This window comes from Arvicola amphibius, chromosome X, assembly GCF_903992535.2.
Source record: "Arvicola amphibius chromosome X, mArvAmp1.2, whole genome shotgun sequence".
NCBI lineage: Eukaryota > Metazoa > Chordata > Mammalia > Rodentia > Cricetidae > Arvicola > Arvicola amphibius.
The window spans coordinates 31,492,073-31,512,972 of NC_052065.1; the positions used below are offsets into that span (position 1 = coordinate 31,492,073).

At 37.9% G+C, this 20,900-nt stretch overlaps 1 protein-coding gene across 19 annotated transcripts in view; it reads left to right on the forward strand.

The window, feature by feature from the left end:
* Kdm6a (lysine demethylase 6A) overlaps positions 1 to 20,900 on the forward strand; it is a 142,307-nt gene that overhangs the window by 32,125 nt on the left and 89,282 nt on the right. For all 19 annotated transcript variants that reach the window (XM_038316933.1, XM_038316935.1, XM_038316934.1 and 16 more), the window contains exon 4: positions 6,605 to 6,654. In XM_038316933.1, coding sequence (XP_038172861.1) covers positions 6,605 to 6,654 — 50 coding nt within the window. The remainder of the gene's footprint in view (positions 1 to 6,604; positions 6,655 to 20,900) is intronic.

A 20,900-nucleotide genomic window follows, 5' to 3' on the forward strand; every position in this document is an offset into this window, starting at 1 on the left:
TGTCTGTTGAATATAATGATTTTTGGATACAAATGTCAAAGACTACCTTGTACAGTAAATATATTCACACAATTACAAAGTTAATAGGTGGGTTGTGTTCTAGGCAGTGTCAAATCAAGAAGGATCTAACTTCTTTCCATTTGGTTATTCTGCGTGCCAGGGAAATAGCTCCTCTTGTGGTGGTATTTTATGGTATATTTGTAGTGATGAGGCGAGCAGTCCTCCTTTTTGTCCCGCCCAGCTCCCGCATGGCTAGCTTTACACCCAAAATAACAACACACAAATTCATTTAAACATTGCCTGGCCCATCATATCTAGCCTCTTCTTGGCTAACTCTCACATCTTGCTTTAACCCATATCTAATAATCTGTGTATCACCGCGGGGTCATGGTTTACCGGGAATATTCTAACCCATGTCCATCTCAGGCCGGAGCTTCATGGCATCTGCCTGACTCTGCTTTCTTCCCAGAATTCTGTTCTGTCCACTCCACCCACCTATCAAAAGGCCAAGACAGTTTCTTTATTAACCAATGAAAGTAATACATAGATAGATGACCCTCCTACATCATTTCCCCTTTTTCTGTTTAAACAAAAAAGAAAGGCTTTAACTTTAACATGTGACATGCCCCACATTGGGCGCCAGATGAAGGCGTTAGTCACAAACGATCCCACACCAGTTTGGAATTGTGATTAATAGAATGGTTATTTATTTAAGGGAGAGAAAACTTACAGATCACCATCCCAGACAACAGCCCTCTACGTGTTCAGGAAAGAAGCCTAGTAACTGGAAGCAGAGCCAAAGCAAGAGAGCGAGCTGAGGGCAGTTGCTGCTTTTTTAGAGAGAGAGAGAGAGAGAGGGAGAGAGAGAGAGAGAGAGAGAGAGAGAGAGAGAGCATGCCCCAATGGGCTGGTATCTCAGCGGCTATTGGCTGAAGGAGTGGAAGGAGCTCCCGCAACATTTATTTTTTTAATCATATCCAGCGGTAGGGGCAAAACCTTTCCATGATTTTCATATATAAGTCAGTGGTGGTTGGAACACATGGCCACATTTCTAGACTAATACTATCACTGAGATTGTCAGGAACAACACTGTTAAATCAGTGACAGGAGTTTGCCAATGTGCTGGAAACAGATAATCTGAAATGTCAGTCATACCATTCACTATAGAAATGCTTGTTGTTTGTTCTAATTTGTACTAGGTACACTATATATATGTAACACTAGTGATTGGGATACGTAAAACAGGTTTCTGCAACACTGGAAAACTTAAATCATAGTTTGATTTCAGTGATATTTTGGTTAGTATAATTTTAATGGAAAAGAAAGACTACTGTTCAAATGAAAAGGTTACTTGCTAACATATGTGATAATAGCCAGGCAGAGTTTACTGGGTGGTGGTGGTGGTGGTGTATGCCTTTAATTCCAGCACTCAGGAAACAGAGGCAGCTGGATCTCTGTGAGTTCTAGGCTAGCCTGGTCTACAGAGATAGTTCCAGGACAGCCAGGGCTATGTAGAGAAACCATATCTCAAAAAAGAAAAACAAAAAAATGTGGAACAATAGTGGTATAGCCTATGTTTTCTTCAACTATTATCCTCTACTTTTCTTCATGGATGTACTCTGTCTGAAATTTCAGTGTTTTCCCGGTGTTCTTTTTTTATTTTATTAGGGTCACTAATAAAATTGTCTCTAATAATATATTGTCTAGTTTGGGAAAATTGAGTAACAAGCCAAGTCTTATGATACTTACTAGAAGCACAGCATTTAGAGGCTGAGGCAAGAGGGTGTTGGGAGTTCAAGGCTTGCCTTGAGTTTTAGAATGATGCCACATACACCATCTGAGAATAAACACAAATACAGCTGTGTACAGAAAGTACCCTATAGTCACAATGATAGTAGTAGGTTCTTAGTAGAAGTGATTCTGAGTCATGGTCTAGCTTCTGGTTACTTTGCTGTTTATAAGAGTGTGCTCTTCCCTCTCTTTAGGTGCATGGAAGTTTGCCTGCATGTATGTCTGTGTGTCATGTGCATGTCTGGTGCCCGCAGAGGCCAGAAGAGGGCATTGAAGTGCATTGAATCCTTTGACACTATAATTACAGAACTGCTTTGAATTGAACCTGTGTCCTTTGTGAGAGCAATCTATTCTCACTGAGCTATCTCTAGATCGTACAAAAGCCATTTCTTGAGGAAGAGATGTGGGTTAGGGTATTTGTGAATTCTGGCAAACCTAATACCTGTAGCTAGTACATGGAGTAAAACTAATAGCCAAATACTAAAAACTTTGTAACATAAGGAACAAGTGGGTGATTTTAAAAAATAGATCAACACAGCATACTTCTCTCTGTGTGTAGGTGCTGTTTCCTGTCCATTTTATAGCATGTAGAGATCAGACAAAGAAGTTCATCAAATTGTACATAGTTAAGAAAAATATGATCCTAGATGAGTCTTCAGTTCTCAGATTGAAAAGGCAGTTACAGGGACAGCAAAATCTAAGGATGGATCTTTCTTTGTTCATGGAGCCCATGTATAGTTGTTATCCTGGGATTTCACTTTTTCTTTATCTTAGGTGTTCTTAAAGGCTCATTTCATTTATGTCTCCTGGTTTTCAATGATTTATATCTTATTTCTTGGTATGTATTGTGCTTTTAGAGGAAGATACTTGACAGAATTTTCTTTAGGAAAGGTTCTGCTATTACCTGATTTCTCTCTGGATTCTCCTTGACTCCATAGTCCTTGGGATCTTTTTCAGAAGTCAAAATGCTCAGTATAGTATAGAAGGTATAGTTTATTATTCTCAAGGGATGGGAGTGGGCAGTGGTCAAAGAGTCCATCCTGGAGTAGAACATTATTACTGGGTAAGAGAGTTCAGTGCAAACTGGGTGATGGTGACCCACCTTTAATCCCAGCACTCAGGAGGCAGAGGCAAGTGGGTGATCGTGAGTTCAAGAACAGCTAGGGCTGTTAGAAAAAAAAACCGAGAGAGGGGGGGGGTAGGGGAGAGAGCTCAGTATCCATCAGAGACCATTGTGCCACCTACATTTTAGGTAGGTCTTATTATTTTCAAAGTTTTAAGAACAGATAAACTTCTTGAGATGTTTTCTTGTCCAGGTGATTGATTAGCTGGCACATTTATACTAACTGTTAAGAGGATATTGTGTTCTATTTTTGTGCTTTACCAGAAAGCCTCTACCTAGGTAGTAATGTTACAATATGTCTATACCCAGGGGCAGACATGTACTCAGATCCCATTCTTGTGACCAGTTGTGAAAGTCCCGTAGTTTTAGATTCTAGTTTTACAAACTCTTGATTATCTGGTAGGGTTCTTTTTAATGATTTCCAAGCCTGCTGATACCAAATGCTAGAAGTTTTTTTGGTTGAGTTATTGGTTATATGAAAATTCATTACCTTTATTCTCTTCTGAACTAATAATGTGAATATCTTAATTTTATTGTTGAGGATAATCTTCCTTTAGAAATTTGAAAATGTTCCATCGCCTTATTTCTAGACAAATGTGTTGTAAGCCTTTACAATCTAGTATATAGCCTTCTTTCTGGGAATTTTCTGAAATTGAAATTTGAGTTTTTAAGAGTAGAAGTCCAAGCTTCTATACCTCCCAACAGGCTAGGCTAGGTCTTAATCCATCAGTTACCTAATGAGTAATGGAGGAAAGTGGAGAGGAGACCTACTCATTGTAGCCACAGTGTAAAAAGCGATAAAGGAGTTCTGTGGCCCCTTAGGTCTGTCTTCTGGGTGCTGAAGTGAGACTTAGGTTTAACTAGAAGGCAAGAGGTAGCATAATTAAGCAGTCTGGGTAAAAGTGGTCCTGTCCTTCTTTGTCTCAGCTTTGGTTCTGCAAGGTGGTTGGTCCCCTGAGGGGACTAGTCTGATATCATCTACAACATGATTACTTTAGTTCTTTAGTTTCTGGTTGTAGCCTCACCTTCAAGGATAATTAGTTTTATTGGTGAAGGGGGCTATTTGTCCAGGAAGGTTTTCCTTTTTGTAGTCTAAGGTGACTGGAGGTTTTGGAAAACAGTGTATCTTTGTTTTTAGCCTTGACAGGAATGAAATAGGTTAGGCAGATTCAGGCAGGAATCTGAGAAAAAGTAAAGGACATAGATACAAAATGAAGGCAGAGATATTTTAAGTCTTTTCATCCTAATGTTAGCTTGTGGGCTCGAGAGGATTTGATGTTTTTAGCAGGAGCAGTTTGCCCTCTAGTAAATGATTTGTTTGTTTCTTTTACTTATTTATTTTTTTGTTTAGTTTTTGTTCATTTTTGAGGGGAGTCTCTTGAGCTTCCTAATCTTATCCTTCTAACGTTTTTATTTTTGAAATTTTATTTCTTTAGAGCCCCCTGCTTGGTTTTCTTTTTTTGGATTCTCTTATGAAAGCATCTTCCTTTTAAAGAGTTTGTTTTTCCATCTCATAATGTTATTTATTTTTTTCTTTTAGTAATCCCCCCTCCCCTTGACTGATGTTTCTGTCCTGCCTGGTTCCCACACTCATTTAGTCCCAAAGAAATCACACAGAAGTCTACATTAGTTATAAACTGATTGGCCTAGTAGCTCAGACTTCTTATTAACTCTTATAACTTATATTAGCCCATTATTCTTATCTGTTAGCCACGTGGCTTGGTACCTTTTTCAGCAAGGTAATCACATCTTGCTTCCTCTGTGGCTGGTCACGACTGCAGACTAGGACTTCCTTCTTCCCAGAATTCTCCTATTATCATTGACCCGTGCTATGATTTTTTAAAAATGCTGCAACATCCCCAGCGGCAGTAGGCAGCAGAAATGCTGTAGTTCCCCAAATGGTGGTAGCAGGCCATGTGGCTGCAGGCAGAGGGCCCTGGGAGCAGCCAGTCCCAGGTAGAGACGGCTACTGGTCCCCGAGCAGTGGCTGGTCCCGGGCAGCCAGGAGACAGAAACATGGATAGACACGACATATAGAATGAGGTTAAATATTTATTCAGGGGGTTATGGAGGGGAAGGAAGAAGGGGAGAAGAGCAGAGAGAAAGAGGAGAAGAGGAGAGATAGAGAAGGGGGGATCAGAGAAGTGGGGAGAGAGGCAGAAGCGAAGCTGCCTCTCCGAGAGAAAGACAGAAAAGAGAGCGAGCTCACGCCAGAAGCTGAAGATCAGCCTGCCTCAGCGGATGTGGGGAGTAGGCGCTGCTTGCCTTCCAAAGTCAGGAACAATCATAACATTCCCAGCTCTTTTTTTTAAATAATAAAAAGTGGCAGATTCACGGCACCAAATGTTATGATTTTGCTGCGAGTCCCGAAGCAGCTTGCTGCGGGGTCCCACAAACCAAGGTGGCTGGCGGGTCCCGAGCAGCAGGGGCCGGGCAGCAGGTCACCAGCCCCAGGCAGGACCCAGCCATGCGGCATCGAGCTCCCCAGCCAGGCGGTGTGAGCAGGCGGTGGTAGGAGGCACAGACACATCTTACAGAATAGAATTGGATATTTATTAGTTGAGTTATGGAATGGGAAGGAAACGGGGATAAGGGGGAGAAGAGGGAGGGAGGGAAGAGAGAAGAGGACAGAGCAAGAAGAAGAAGGGGGAGCTGGAAAGAGAAACGAGAGAAGCAAGATGGTGATGGAGGGTGGGGCTATAGGGAGTGGGCGTGGCTTGTCTCTTAAAGTGACAATCATAACAGCCCACCTCTACTTCCTGTTTGGTTGTCTCACCCACACTTCCTGCCTGGCTACTGGCCAATAAGCGTTTTATTAAAATACAATTGACAAGGGTACAAACCATTGTCCCACAGCACCCCTTCCCTGTTTGTTTCTTTTTGTTAGTTTGCTGGTAATTCTTAACGCAACATGTTTTAAGGGATACAAAGTTCCAGAACTAGAACTTCTGAGTATGTAGAAATAGTTTGTTGAGGCAGAAGCGAAGCTGCCTCTCTGAGAGAAAGACAGAAAAGAGAGCGAGCTCAGGCCAGAAGCTGAAGATCAGCCTGCCTCAGCGGATGTGGGGAGTAGGCGCTGCTTGTCTTCCAAAGTCAGGAACAATCATAACATTCCCAGCTCTTTTTTTTAAATAATAAAAAGTGGGAGATTCACGGCACCAAATGTGCCGTGCATGACCTGCTTTTGTTGGAGAATTTGTACATCTCTTGATAACATTGTCTATAAAACACCAAGGATTGTTATAAAACACCAAGGATTGTTCCTGCCTTGGTAGTAATCTCATGGAGTGATCTGGATATGAGTCTCTCCTCTTCCAAGCATCCAGAGTGACTATTGTTTAAAACAGGATATGAAAGATGAGAGTAAAATGCTTCAGTTATTTCTTTATGCCTTGAGGAGGAAGAAGTATGTAGAGGGCGAAGTTGGGAGGTGGGTTACATATCACAAATTTTTAGACTGATATTCCTGGAGTGACTAATATGCTTACCTTTAAAGTTAAGTGGGAGATAGACAAAATGAAGGCAAACATGTCAGACTTTTGTCCTGCTTTAGTTACCTTGTGGATTCAAGTGAGAAACAGTACGTATTGGCAAAGGCAGCTTTTAAATACTTACTATAATAATGTTTGTTAAAACTTTGATTGACTTTAAATGAAACATAATTGTGACTCATTATTTTCCTTCTTTTAGCATTATCTGCGTACCAGAGGTACTACAGTTTACAGTCTGACTACTGGAAGGTTGGTGCACATTTTCATGCTTATTTCCTATTTGTTTTCTTTGGTAGATTATTGGTTGTTATAAAAAATATTAGAGCTCTTTCTGAACTACTTGAAAATGTTACTTCTGCAGGAAAGAGACTAGAAAAGGGAAATCAGTATTATTGGGTTCACTGGGGGTCATGCAAAGATGGTGGACAGACCACCAAAGTCTATTAAACCAGAAGCAAACTTTATTCCAGAAAAAGAAAAAAAAATCTCCATGGGGCACAAAAAGCTTATCCAGAAATGGGCTTGTATGGCTGTGGCAATAGGCAGTTTTCCAGCTCCTCATTTTATAGCAAGAAACAAGCATATTAGAAATGAACAGAAAAGAAGAATTTTTACAATCTTGAGGTAAAATTCAGATACAAATTACTTTTTTACAATTTCCATTAACTGGGTTTTTCAGTTAAACTAGTGTTTGTATTTAGCCCATTGTTTATTCCTGGCACTTTCTGATGGTGTTTACTAAAGCTCTGCACTCCCCTGATAACTGCCTGTTTTGCCTTGTAGGGAAGGGCATTATGGGACAATGCACAACCAAGAAGTTAGGTACATCCCATCATATTAAAGGTTAACTCAGCTCACATCAGTTGCTGGTCATGAGTGGTTGGGGGTTATCCAAAAACTGACCCTCAGTTTGCAGGGGTCTGCTTCAGCCTTGCAGACAGAGGTATAGGGTGTAAAGCAGAATAACCCACTGTTAATAGTTAATCCTTAAAATGCTGAGAAAGCTGCTGACCTTCTGCTCTCATTCTCCTGGGTTTACAACTTTATATTTCTTTGTTTCTACATTCTTATTTCTGGAGCCTACATTTCTATATTCTTCTTAGACTCTTCAAGTATCATTTTGTTTGTTGTCTTTTATTTAACTACTTTGTATTTTATTAAAAAGAATTAATGAAATAAGTAAAACAAATTAAACACAGCCAACTAGCAGCTTTCACTTCTCAAGTGCTTGGATTACTCATTTGTGTGGTGCTGAGGATTGAACCCAGGGCCTTTTACTTGCTAGGCAAGCACTCTGTAGCTGGGTTACATTTCACCTCTTTGTTTATATATTTGTCCTCTTGCACTCTCCTTTTGAGTGGCATGTTTAGATAGATAATTTGCCCACTTCTTAATTGGATTGCATGAAATTTTGCTAAGAAATTTCAAGTCCCTATATATTTTGGATATTAATTATTGGTCAAATGAATAGGAGGCAAATATATTTCTCATTTTGTAGGTTGTTCTGTTACTTTTTTTTCCTCCTGTGATAGGGTTTCTCTGTGTAGCCCTGGCTATCCTGGAACTCGCTCTATAGACCAGGCTGATCCCACACTCAAAGAGTTCCTACTTACTGCCTCTGCCTCCCCAGTGCTGGAATTAAAGGCATGTGCCAACACAGCCTTCTTTTGTCACTCCTAGTGATTGATTCCTTTCCTGTGCAAAATCTTTTATACCTTTTCCTGACTTTAGTTTCCTCTGCATTATCCTCAAAATTGTTGCCTATCCTAATGCCATTGTTTGTACTAGTGTTCCTCCTGAATTTATTTTTCTAGTAGCTTCATAGTTTCAGGTGTGAAATTTAAGTCTTTATTTAATTTTGAGTTGATTTTTGCACAGGGCTAGAGATAATAGTCCAATTTTAATCATCTGCATAGAATAGAATCTTGTATTAATGAGGTTACCTTTTCTCTGGTGATGTTTTTGGTTCCTTTGTGGAGAATCAGTTGCTTATTAATTGCATGGTTTTATTCCTGGGATCTCTTACCTTTGTGTACATTGCTAATCCTCCCTACTGTAGCTCTAAAGCATAATTTGAAATCAACTACACCTCATCTTTGTTATTAACTAACTTTCAAATATCGTTTTGTGGTGGTGGGGTCTTCGTGTGTCTTTATGAGATTACATTTTCTCTTTCTATTTCATTGTTATTTTGAAGAGATGTCTGTAGTCTGTGAATTACTTTGGGTAGTTTTGTACATTTGGCATTATTGTTGCAGTCCATGGAGATGAAACATCTTTCCACCTTCTGGTGTCATCATTTTCTTTCATTAGTGTTTTTGTAAATTTCATTGTGAATGTCTTTTACTTCTTTAGTTAAATTTCTTCCTAGGTATTTTATTTTTTTGTAGCTTATTGTAAATTGGGTTGCTTTCATTATACTTCCCTAGCCCCCTGGTGTGTGTGTGTGTGGTTGTGTGGGGGTGTGTTGTGGATCAAGGGCCAGAGTAGGATATTGGATATCTTTATTTTTTTTTTTTTTTTCGGTTTTTTGATACAAAGTTTCTTTGTAGGTTTGAGCCTGTCCTGGAACTAGCTCTTATAGACCAGGGTGCCCTCGAACTCACAGAGATCCACCTGCCTCTGCCTTCTGAGTGCTGGGATTAAATGTGTGCATCACTACTGTACAGCTCTGGATGCCTTCTTTAATGTTCTCCAACTTACTGTTTTGTGGTGAGATCTCTCATTGAACCTGGATCTTACCATTTTGGCTAAGCTGGCTAATAAGTGAACTCCTGGGATCTACTTTATTTCTGCATACTAGTGCTTGAGTTACAAGCATATGTGGACATTCCCAGCTTTTTACGTGAATACTGTGGATTTGACCATAGATCCTCACACTGTCACAGTACATACTTTTACCCACTGAGCCATCTCCCTGGCCCCTCATTATTTAAGCTTAACAATATTTGTTATTACTGTGTTAAAATGATACCGGTATCATATAAGTTGGTATTCTTTCATTCTGTTGTGCTGGCTTGAACCTATTAATAACAGCCTTAGAGTTCCTGAGTTACAAAGTAACAGCCTTAGAGTACCAAAATTCACCAGTGTCATATTAAAGAAATTAGACCACTTGCCCTTGAAGTAATTTTACCAAGAGTGAATCCAGATATGAATTCTCTACTCTCTCCCCTAGTCTTTGTCACTTGTCTACTTGTTGTATGAGTCTGAATCTTCCTGTCTGGATGATGCTCTGTGTGTGTGTGTGTGTGTGTGTGTGTGTGTGTGTGTGTGTGTGTGAGTGAGAGAGAGAGAGAGAGAGAGAGAGAGAGAGAGAGAGAGAGAGAGAGAGAGGGAGGGAGGGAGGGAGGGAGGGAGGGAGGGAGGGACCCTAACAAAGGGGGTTTGCTCTGTATTAACTGACCAGCATAGAAAGCATCACATGGGTAATAAGCTATGAGGGATACTTTACAGAACTTTTTAACAGGCTTTTATAAAGGATAAGATGTTACTAATTACAGTGGACCCACATAACTAACAAACAACTGCTGTCAAACAATAGCCATATGCTGCTTCTAACATTTTTGGTGGGTATTTGTTTTATAAGATTGCTTTCAATCTATTTTTTGCTTTTAACAAATGACTACCATAACACACATTCATATATGTATAGATTGCTCTCTTGGGTTAGCAGTATGAAGTAGAGCTTAAAATTACAGCTATGTCCATTTATCTTATTTTGTTAAATGGGAAATCCATGGCAAATAAGGTTGGTTGTTAAATTGTTCTCTTAAATGTTAAAGATACAGGTAGAATGAAGGGTAGGATAGCAGTCTTAAATGGTAAGTGACCTCAAGGTGTATTATTAACTGGCTGTAAGGTCCAGCAAAAGTTTCAGTCTCCTAGAATGTAGGACATATTTTTATAATAGTACATTGTCACATTTTACAATCTTACTTAGTTCAGTTACCAGTTCTAATAATCTTTAAAAGTCTTTAGGTTATTCTGTTTATGAGTCATATCACCTGCAAAGAGGTGGAATCTAACTTCTTTCCTTTCTGCTAGTCTTGTTTTACTTCTTCACCTAACCTGGCTAACACTTCCATTGTGTTATATGAAATAAGAGTGGTCATGCTCATTTGGTTCTAGACTTTTGAGGAAATGCTTTTATTTTGAACCTATTCAGTATAATACTTTACAATTTGTTTATGATAATAGCCTCTGGGCTCATTTAAATTCTTAACCAGTTTGTCTAGAATTATTTATTTAATTTATTTATTTATTTTTGGTTGTTGTTGAAAAAGACTATCCTTAAAAAATTTAGCTAACATTTTCTCTTGTCAAAAGAAATCAGCCAATGGTCTGGGGATGTGGCTCAACTGGAGGAGTGCTTGGCCAGCATATACAAACCTCTGGTTTCATTCCTAGCATAACATAAATTATGTGTTGGTTCAAGCCTGTCATTCCAGCATTTTGGAGGTTGAGGTAGGAAGATCAGAAGTTCAAGGTATAGAAAGTTTGAGGACAGCCTAGGCCTCATGAGACCCCATTTTAAACAAACAAAAACAACAACCTACAAAACCTTAATCCTCAAAGAATGAAGAATAAATGTTGGACTTCACTAGTGATCAGAGAAATGTAAATGACACTCTGTTGGGATTCTCTCTCACCCTAGTCAGAGTAGAAGTCATTAGAAGGAAGTAACAAAAAATGCTGGTGAGGAAGAGACAGAAGGATGACCCTTGTACACTTCTGGGAGTCTAAACTCATTCTGGCATTATGGAATGTAGACCTACCATGTGATGCAGCTATACTATTTCTCTGTATTTACTCAAAAGACTTAAAATCTACATATCACAGGGAATCTTATGTAACTGTAACACTGTAACATTGTTCACAGTAGTTATGGAACCAACCTGGGTATCCAGCAAGAAGAGATGAATGGATATAGAAAACATGTTATCTATACACGGAAATTTTTTTCAGTCATAAGAAAAATGAAATTATGTTCGTATGAAAATGAATACAACTGGTGATAATTGTATTAAGCACATTAAATCAGTCTCTGAAAGACAAATATCTTATTGTCTCTAAATTGTATATCATAAAATTTCTTTAAAATTATTTTAAAAACTGTCTTAATGCTTAATCTTAAGTGCAATCACACCTTAATTTAAAGTGTTTTTCTTTGTTATATATGAATCTTAAATTTGATGAAATCTTAGATTCAATGATACTTTATGTAATATAAATTTATTTGTATGAATACATTGATTCTTGTTCTTTTATTCTACTTTGTTTTTTAAAACAGGGTTTTGCTGTAGCGCTTTTATTCTATTTCTAATTTATTTTTCTACTATAAACTTGTTGCTTATTTTCATTCTTTTAGCTTTACTATGTTTTTGAAAGTTTGTTAGTGTTGTTTTGGTATGGTTTAGCTGATTCTCTATTCCCTGTACTTCTTTGAACTGAGAGTTAAAACTTCTTTGAAGCCTTTTTCAAGCTCCTAAATCTCCTGGCTTCTTTTAAGAGATTTGTTTTTTGTCTTCTGCAACTTTAATATTTATTTGGGATTTCATTTTATTTATTCAGTTTTCTGCATCTGAATATTATAGTTTTCAACACTAGAAGGTTTTGTTTTGTGTATGTGTGTTTTTTCTTTTTAACCTACCATATTTTTAAATATCACCTAAGTCCCATTTTACCTTTTCTCTATATGGCAGGCTTTTTAGATTTATAATAAACTTGCCTATTTTTAAGTTCACTTTTGTATTTCTGTGTCTTTGTCTTTGTACTGCATTGTTAATAATTTTTAGCACATTCTATTTTAGGCTCATTAATCCTTTAAAATTGATATAAAATTATTCTTTTTGTTTTCTACCAGATAGGTAAAAGTTGTGCCTCTTTCCACTTGTATGCCTCTGTTCCCCAAATATTTTCAATCAATAATTTTACTAAAAATCTTACAGGGATCCAGGTTTAAATGGGAAATCTCTGTTAACTCTGTGGTGCCTAAAATGTTGTGGCTGTTGAAACCAAAGCAATGAATTGGTGCTGTTACTGTTGTTTCTTAAGAAACAATCTGAAGTAGCACAGAACATCTGTTTTTCTCAATTTCATGTGAGATTCTTATAGTTTTATCTGTTTATAGGATACATAACGGGTTGTGGTAGCCACCAGGAAGTTTATACCTAGAACCTCTAGAATGCCTTCAAATCTTTATTTGTTCTTCCCACTCCTCAAATGATCTCCAGTGGGAAGTCTTTTTCCTGCTTTGTATCACTTTGTGTCGAATTAGTGATAGCATGATTGGATTTTTTTTAAGTAGTATAACCAAATCTTTTAAGATAAAACTTCTGTCTCTGATAGTCTGAAACATGGTAAGTTTGGCAACTTACCCTGACACCCCAGTTAAGGAGGCAAAAGTTAGAGATTTATTTTCTATGGTTAAAAAGTTAGAAATTTATTCACGGTAGCCACTTTGGGAAGAGGAATAGATAAAGAGGTACAGTAACTCCAAATGATCATCTGGGTAATGACATGAGCTCTAGGTTTAAAATAAGGAGAAAATGGGCTAAGAAATGTGCGTAATTAAGCAATTTTTGTCAAGACATGAATCCAACGTTTATGGACCCTTGCTCTGGTCCTCCAAGATGGTTAGAAGTCTTCAGTGCTTGAGATGACAAGGTGGTTTGCAGGTGACTATTTCTACAGGATACAGCTTTTTCCTAGTCAATAATTGCTTTCATTTGTGGGTGGTCTGTCCTGCATGGTTTTGTCCTTCCTGAAATCCAAGGTAACTGCAGATGTAGGATAGTGACATCTCTGTCACTTAGCCTGGAAGGAGGTAGAATAGGTTAGTTAGGCAGAAGTAAGGTAGGAGTCAGAGCCAACAAGTAAGAAACAGATTCAGAATGAAGTTAGATATGTCAGATTTTCATCCTGTTTTCACTTGTCTTTGTGCCCAAATAAGGAGTCAGTGCTTTTTGGCATAAGCAGCTTTTTTGGCTTGTTTCATAGTTTGATAAGAATTTATTTTTCAATTGCATCTCAGCATAAAATGTAATTGTTTCCAAAGATGATTATGGCATATAGAATACTTGGTGTTGACTGACAGCCAAATTGTTTCAACCTAAAATTGGGGATGAGCAACAGGTTAGTGGTACAGTAGTTGGATGGTATTTATGAGGCCACAAGTTCAACCCTAAGTACTGCCAAAGAAAACAGAAAGGACAAAACAATAACAGAACCTTGTGGTCTTAAACTGCCTTTAGTTTAGAACTTGTCTAATAAAAGTTTTAGAGTCTTGAATTAATTAGTTGCATCAGCATTCTCTTCTGTTATCTCACATTCTCACCCTTTGTGAAAGAATCTTTTTTTCAAGCTAGTGCTATTTATTACAGTATGCTCTTAGGATAAAGGTTTCGTATTTTTCTCTCTGTCTGCAAATCACAGTAAAATGAAAGTCTTCAGATATTAAACTTACTGGTACTCTACTATGGTCTATGACTTGTATTGTCTTAAAATTCTAATATATTCAAGACTACCATGCCCATTTATGTTTAGTTTTGGTTTTTTACAAGTTAGTGTTGTTATTAGGTAGTGGTTTTCTTTTTCAGCATGGGTCTAAGAGTTGGGGCCTTGCCCATTACTATTAAATATTAACAACAAAGTGGCAATTGTGCTTAGGGCCTTATTAGAAAATTATAGAAAGTGTTGTTGCAGTTATTGGTTTTTAAGTTCAGTTTTAGTTCCATAGCAAACAGCTACCCCCACCTCTGTACACATATAACCTGCTTTTGTGTGATGTTTCCCAGGAGGTTTATTTCTATTTGTTTCAGATAGGGACGGTTAGCATAGAATAAAGAAACAATGTCACCCAGCTCCACCATGGCTTAATTGGGAGGACTTACAGGAGCCTGAGTGTGATGGGTTACTTCAGGAGCATGGGCAACATAGGGCAACTACACTACCAGAGAATAGTCTTTACCCAGTAACCATTACTGTTTATGTTCTTGTGGGGCTTCTTGAGCCTTATGAATCTCCTACTCTTTCCACAGAAGAATATTAATGGGTGCAGTCTTGGAATGTCTTGTGCAGGTGATCACATATCTGCCTTGATTCCAGGACCTCAGTGACTACATCATGCTCAGAGAACAGAGTTCTATAACACCTTTGTTATCAAAAAACATCCCCTAACAGTGGTAAATGAGTCCATAATGTATATATTAGGGTTCACTCTGTGTTGTACATTCCATTGTCTTGGGAAAATGTGTAACTGCTTGACTCTACCATTATGGTAGCACACAAAGTATTTTCACTGTTCTAAAAGATGTTAGCCTATTGATTGATTTCCCCTCACCCACAGCAACCAAAGTTGTTATTGTCTGGCTAGAGGTTTTACTTCCATTTTTTTTAAATGCTGATAGGCACATGCATCCCCGATAACCAGCTTGTCTGTGCAAAATGTCTTGTGTTTTTCAAGCCTAGAAATTTCTTAGAAGTGGTACTAGGGGTTTGTGGGTAGAGGAGGAGGGAAGAGAAGAACTGATATTTTCATTTTGAAGTAATTTTCATACAACTCTGACCTGTACTTAATCTTTTCAGCCCTCAAGGAAGGGATACATTTACAAAAAGAAAAGTAGAAACTATAGCTTTTCTAGAAATTCTTTTGCTACTTCTTCCTCATCACAAACTTAATTTTTTTAAATGGACATGTATGTAGAATTTTAAATTGAGTTCTTTCATATGAGAGAATGTGTTTTTCTGTGCAATCCAATCATCTTGGAACTCGCTCTGTAGCGCAGGCTGGCCTCAAACTCACAGAGATCCGCCTGCCTCTGCCTCCCAAGTGCTGGGATTAAAGGTGTGCATCATTACTGCCAAACTGAAAACATGTAACATTTGTGATTCTGAGCATGTCTTAATTTTGCTTAACATAATGATTTTTCCAGTTCTGTCCATTTTCCTGCAGATGTCTTGACTTCATTTTTCTTTACAGCAGAATAAATTATCATTGTGTATATGAGCCACAATTTCTTTATCTGTATCTATTTTATTCATTTGTTGCTGGGTACCTAGGCTTGTAGATGGAGCGGCAGGGCTGCGTCCTGCCACCCGGCTAGCTTCACCCAAAATAATTACATGGAAAATGTATTTTTAAAATACTGCCTGGCCCATTAGTTTCAGCCTCTTATTGGCTAATTAACCCGTATTTAGTAATCTGTGTAGCACCACAAGGTGGTCGCTTACCAGGAGAGATTTTAACCTGCGTCCATCTCGTAGAGGAGAGGCATGGCGACTGCCTGAAGTGTCTCCCGCCTCTTTCCCAGAATTCTGTTCTGTTTACTCTGCCTACCTAATTTTCTGTTCTATTAAAGGGCCAAGGCAGTTTTTTTTTTTTTAATTAATCAATGAAAGTAACACATAGACACTCCTCCATCATAGGCTGGTTTCATCTCTTGTTTACTCTGAATAGCACAGGAGTAAACATAGATGTGCAAGTCCCTCTGTGGCAGTGGATCTCATCCTGTGGGTCCTGGCCCCTCTGGGGATTGAATGACCCTCTTATAGGGGTTGCATATCAGATATCCTGAATATCATATATTTACATTGCTACATAGCAGCAGCAAAATTACAGTTATGAATTAAGAACAAAAATAATTTTTTAATTGGCAGGTCACCACAACGTGAGGAACTATATTAAAGGGTCATAGCATTAGGAAGGTTGAGAACCACTGCTCTATGGTATGTTGACTTAGAGTTCTTTGGATATTTATTTAGGAGTGATATAGCTATTGTATGGTAGTTTTATATTAAGGTTTTTGAGAAACTTCCTGCTGATTTCCTAGTGGCTACTGAAGTTAACTTTCACCAGCAGTGAATAAAAGTTCTTTACCTACATCCTTACCAGCATTTGTTATCGTTGGTTTTCTTGATGATACACTCTTCCTGGAGTGAAATGGAATCTCAAGGTAGTTTTCCTGATGATGGAAGGTGTTGAACATATTTTCAAGTATTTGTTGATCATTTGAGAATTATTTCTTCAGTTCACTAACCCATTATTGACTGAATGGGTTGCCTTTTTTAATGACTAATTTTTAGTTTTTCACTCATTTTAGGTATTAAATGTGTAGTAGTCTGAGACACCTCTTCCTGTGCACCTGCTTACCCCCTCCCCACCCAGTCTATAAACTGTCCTTTACTCTAATGATTAATTGTTATATAGAGCCCTTTAAATTTATGTAATCCCATTTGTCAGTTGGGGGGTGATTATTTTCTGTGTTATTGAGCCTTTCAGAAATTCCTTGCCAATACCTGTACCTTGGGGGATTTACTTCTTTTTTTTCCCCTTCTGTAAATGAAGTTCAAGGCTTTTATTCAGATGTTAGTATATTTATTCAAGCCATTCTTTTGTATAAGATTAATATTTCTTAGTAGAGATGTCAGTAGTACTTTGTTGAGATAATAGTATTTTGTGAGGGAATATATTATATTTCAGGGTTTATAGCAAATCCCATTCAGAGATCAGTTTGTAGAGGTATGAGCTAAGTGTCCTAAGCTGAGATGTTCTTTTCTCTTTCACAGGTATTCTAGAGATATAGGTACTCAACTTGTTTCCTAGTTGATGTAGGAGTGTTTCTATCTATCTGCTGTTTCATTGGTTAATTAATAAAGAAACTGCTTGGCCTGATAGGTTAGAACATATGTGGGTGGAGTAGACAGAAAAGGATGCTGGGAGTGAGGCAGATGCCTCGGGCAATCGCCCTGCCTCTCCTCTCTGGGACAGTCTCCATGAAGCCAGCCACCAGGTCAGACAGCCACCAGGTCAGACATGCTGAATCTTCCCCGGTAAGACACCACTTCGTGGTGCTACACAGATGATTAGAAATGGGTTAATCAAGATGTGAGAATTAGACAATAAGAGGCTGGAACTAATGGGCCAGGCAGTGTTTAAATGAATACAGTTTGTGTGTTGTTATTTCTGGGGCTAAGCTAGCTATGTGGGAGCTGGGTGGGAAGAAAAGCAAGCAGGCCTGCCTGCAGCCCCTCACTACACCTAGTACTGATTAAGTTTTATTAACTTTTAATGTTCACACCTTGGCATCTACTAGGGTCTTAGGACTTCCAGAGGTGAAGGGTTGGTGAGGGTCAGAAAATTCTTCTAGCACATATTTGTCAAGTTCCTTCAGCTTAAATGATCAGTATGCTAAGATGTAAATGGAGACTCTACTTTGGGCTTTCCTGGCCACCTAGACCCAAATGATTATACAAAAACTATTAACTACAACACTGTTTGGCCAATGGCTCAGGCATATTCCTAGCTAGCTCTTATATCTTAAATTAACACATTTTAATTAATCTGTGTATCGCTATGAGGCTGTGGCTTACCAGTGAGGTTCTGGCATGCTTCTCCTTAGACATGGTGTCTGTCTGACTCCGCCTTCTTTCTCTCTGCATTCAATTTAGTTTTCCCACCTAGCTATATTCTGCCCTGCCATAGGCCAAAGCAGCTTCTTTATTAACCAGTGGTAATAAAACATATTCACAGATACAGACGGGAATCCTACATTACTAAGATGTTGCATTTTGGGGGTGGTATATTCTGAACTTAGTTATTGCTATCAGCTATTATTTACAGCTAATCACCAAATGTTTGAATATTTTATGTCGCTGTTACTAAAATGAAAATTAGCTCTTAGTTAATAGACGGGGTAATGTCTCATACTGATACTGGATCACACATGGGAACTAAGCACAGCTTTAAATGATGGTTGATTAGATTTAGTGAGTCTTTGGGTATCTACTGTATTGGAGTATACTATGCTATATTACAACAAGGAATACACACATTTAATTGGCACTTTTTTTTTTCTTGAGATAAATTCTTAGTGTGTATTACTGAAGCTGTCTTATAATATGCTGTGTAGACCAGGCTGGCCTTGACCTTGACAGTGATCCAGTTGGCCACTCCCTTCTAAGTGCTGTCATTTTCAACATGTGCCATCATCTCTGCCTCACATTCCTGTCTCTATCATTTTTGTTTGATGAAGTTCAATCAGTACACAAATAACACCACAGACAAATAGCTAAAAGTGAGCTTTGGAGGCTGACCTAGTCAATCCCTATATCTGCTGCTTAGTATTTATTCATCTCCTTGAGCATTTGCTTTTCTTTGATCCTTAGTTCTTTTTATTTTATAAGTGAGACTGTCTGCCTCATAAGGTTGTTAGTCTTATAAAATAGAAAATATTATCATTCTGAACAAAACTAAGTTCTTGTTAAGCAATGGTTATCATGATACATTGTGCTAAGAACAAATTTAGAAGTTAGAGATACTGCCTCTAATTTTATGTAGGTCAAGCAGCAAACCTTCACAGAGAAAATGGAATTTAAGTGAATCTTTATAGTATATATTTAAATGGATTTATAGTGTGGCAGGGATGGGAAGAAGTTTCCTAAAGAGAAAGATGTAGTATAAACAAAGATATTGGGAGATTGTAAGATGAGTTCTGGAAGGAGAAATTCACTTCAATAAACTGCATGCATACATGCACACGTGTGCTGTTACTTGTTGGGATTCAATTATTGTTTTCATCCTCTAAGAAAGTAATTGTCTTTCAGGTCTTGACTTTATAGATAATGCATTTCGTGACTCTTAACTGCTCCTGTGTTGGGAATATCTATATTTTTCTTCCTGTATCATATATTACATGTTGTTTGGGTTTTTTGTTGTTGAGATTTGGAGAAATACATTTTATTTTAGTTAGTTTTGTACAGCCTCTTCAGTATTGTTCAGAGAATGGAATAGGAAATGAATGATTTTGATTAAAAACAGTTCTAGCGAAATTAAAGAAAATTAAATACCAATTTTCAAAATGAATGTTGAGACCTTCTTAACTCTTCAATTTTGTGTATCCCTTAGTTACATATAATGTTCTCATTTGGAAAATTGGGGGTAATGAGGATATAATGAAAGTAAATTACTACATTATTAGATTTTACAGTGTAGTTAAATGTTTTTCAGTGTTTTTAGAAGGCACATCGAATTTAAAGGAAATGAACAATATAGTCCTAGAAAAATTTTTATTATTAAAAATTCTTGTGCAAAAAATTATCTACCATAGCCGGGCGGTGGTGGCACACGCCTTTAATCCCAGCACTCGGGAGGCAGAGGCAGGCGGATCTCTGTGAGTTCCAGACCAGCCTGGTCTACAAGAGCTAGCTTCAGGACAGGCTCTAAAAGCTGCAGAGAAACCCTGTCTTGAAAAACAAAAACAACAACAAAAAAAATCCACCTGTTTACATTTGGGGCTTTAAACTTAAACCACCCACTCTTTTTCTCAAGTTAGTGTTTTATAACTATTGTGGGCTGTGTGCTCTGGTTCCTTACACTTAGGGCAAGATGACTCTGACAAATGTTCCACATTGTTTGTCAGAGATTTCCAGCAAGATTGAGTTCCAGTTGCTAACAACCATAATCAGCTCCACAGTGCATCCTGTATTGACCTCCTTTCTTTTCTTCCTAACATCTTCATTTCCTTACAGGTGTTCAGCTAGGTCAAATCACCAAATAAAGTACTAACTAGTGCTAAAACCTTTAGTTAACGATATACTTCTTAGAAAATATAACAGCATAATTGAAAAAGAAGCAATTTAATAAGTTTCAATATTTTTTGAGATTTATTTTTATTTTATGTGTTGGTGTATTGCCTGCATGTGTATCTGTGTACCATGTATGTGCCTGATCCCTAAGGATACCAGAAAAGGGGATTGTATCTCCTGGAATCGTTGTAGGTATAGATGGTTATGAACAGCCGTGTGGTGCTGGGAATTGAACCCAGGTTTTCTGGAAGAACATATGTTTTACATAGCTGAGCCACCTCTCCAGCGCATAGTTTAAGTTTTTATAAAGATAATTTATTTTAACTTTTTTATGTGCATTGGCATGAAGGTGTCAGATCCCCTGGAATTGAAGTTACAGATAGTTGTGTACTACCATGTGGATGCTGAAATTAAACCCCAGTCCCCTGGAAGAGCAGCCAGTGCTCTTAACCACTGAGCTATCTCTCCTGTCCCAGTTTTAATTTTTTTTTTTTTTTTTTTTTTTAATTTTAGAGACAGGGTTTCTGTGTAGTTTTTGGTGCCTGTCCTGGAACTAGCTCTTGTAGACCCGGCTTGCCTTGAACTCAACAGAGATAGCCTGTCTCTGCCTCCCGAGTGCTGGTATTAAAGGCGTGCCACCACCGCCCAACCCAGTTTAAATTTTTTTTAATGCTTAGACCTTTAGAAATTATAGTTTAAAACTATAACATCTGTAATCAATAGCTTGTTTAAATGGAAGACTTCTGTTCCTGTTAACCTCTAAATAAAACTAAACAGCTGTGTAAATAGTAGCTGTTTCATTGTAGTGAGCGTTCAGCTCTTTTGTTATAATAGTGAATTGTTCATTTTTTATACTATTTCATAAATAAAAATGATTTAAGTTTCAAAAAAAAAAAAAAAAAAAAAAA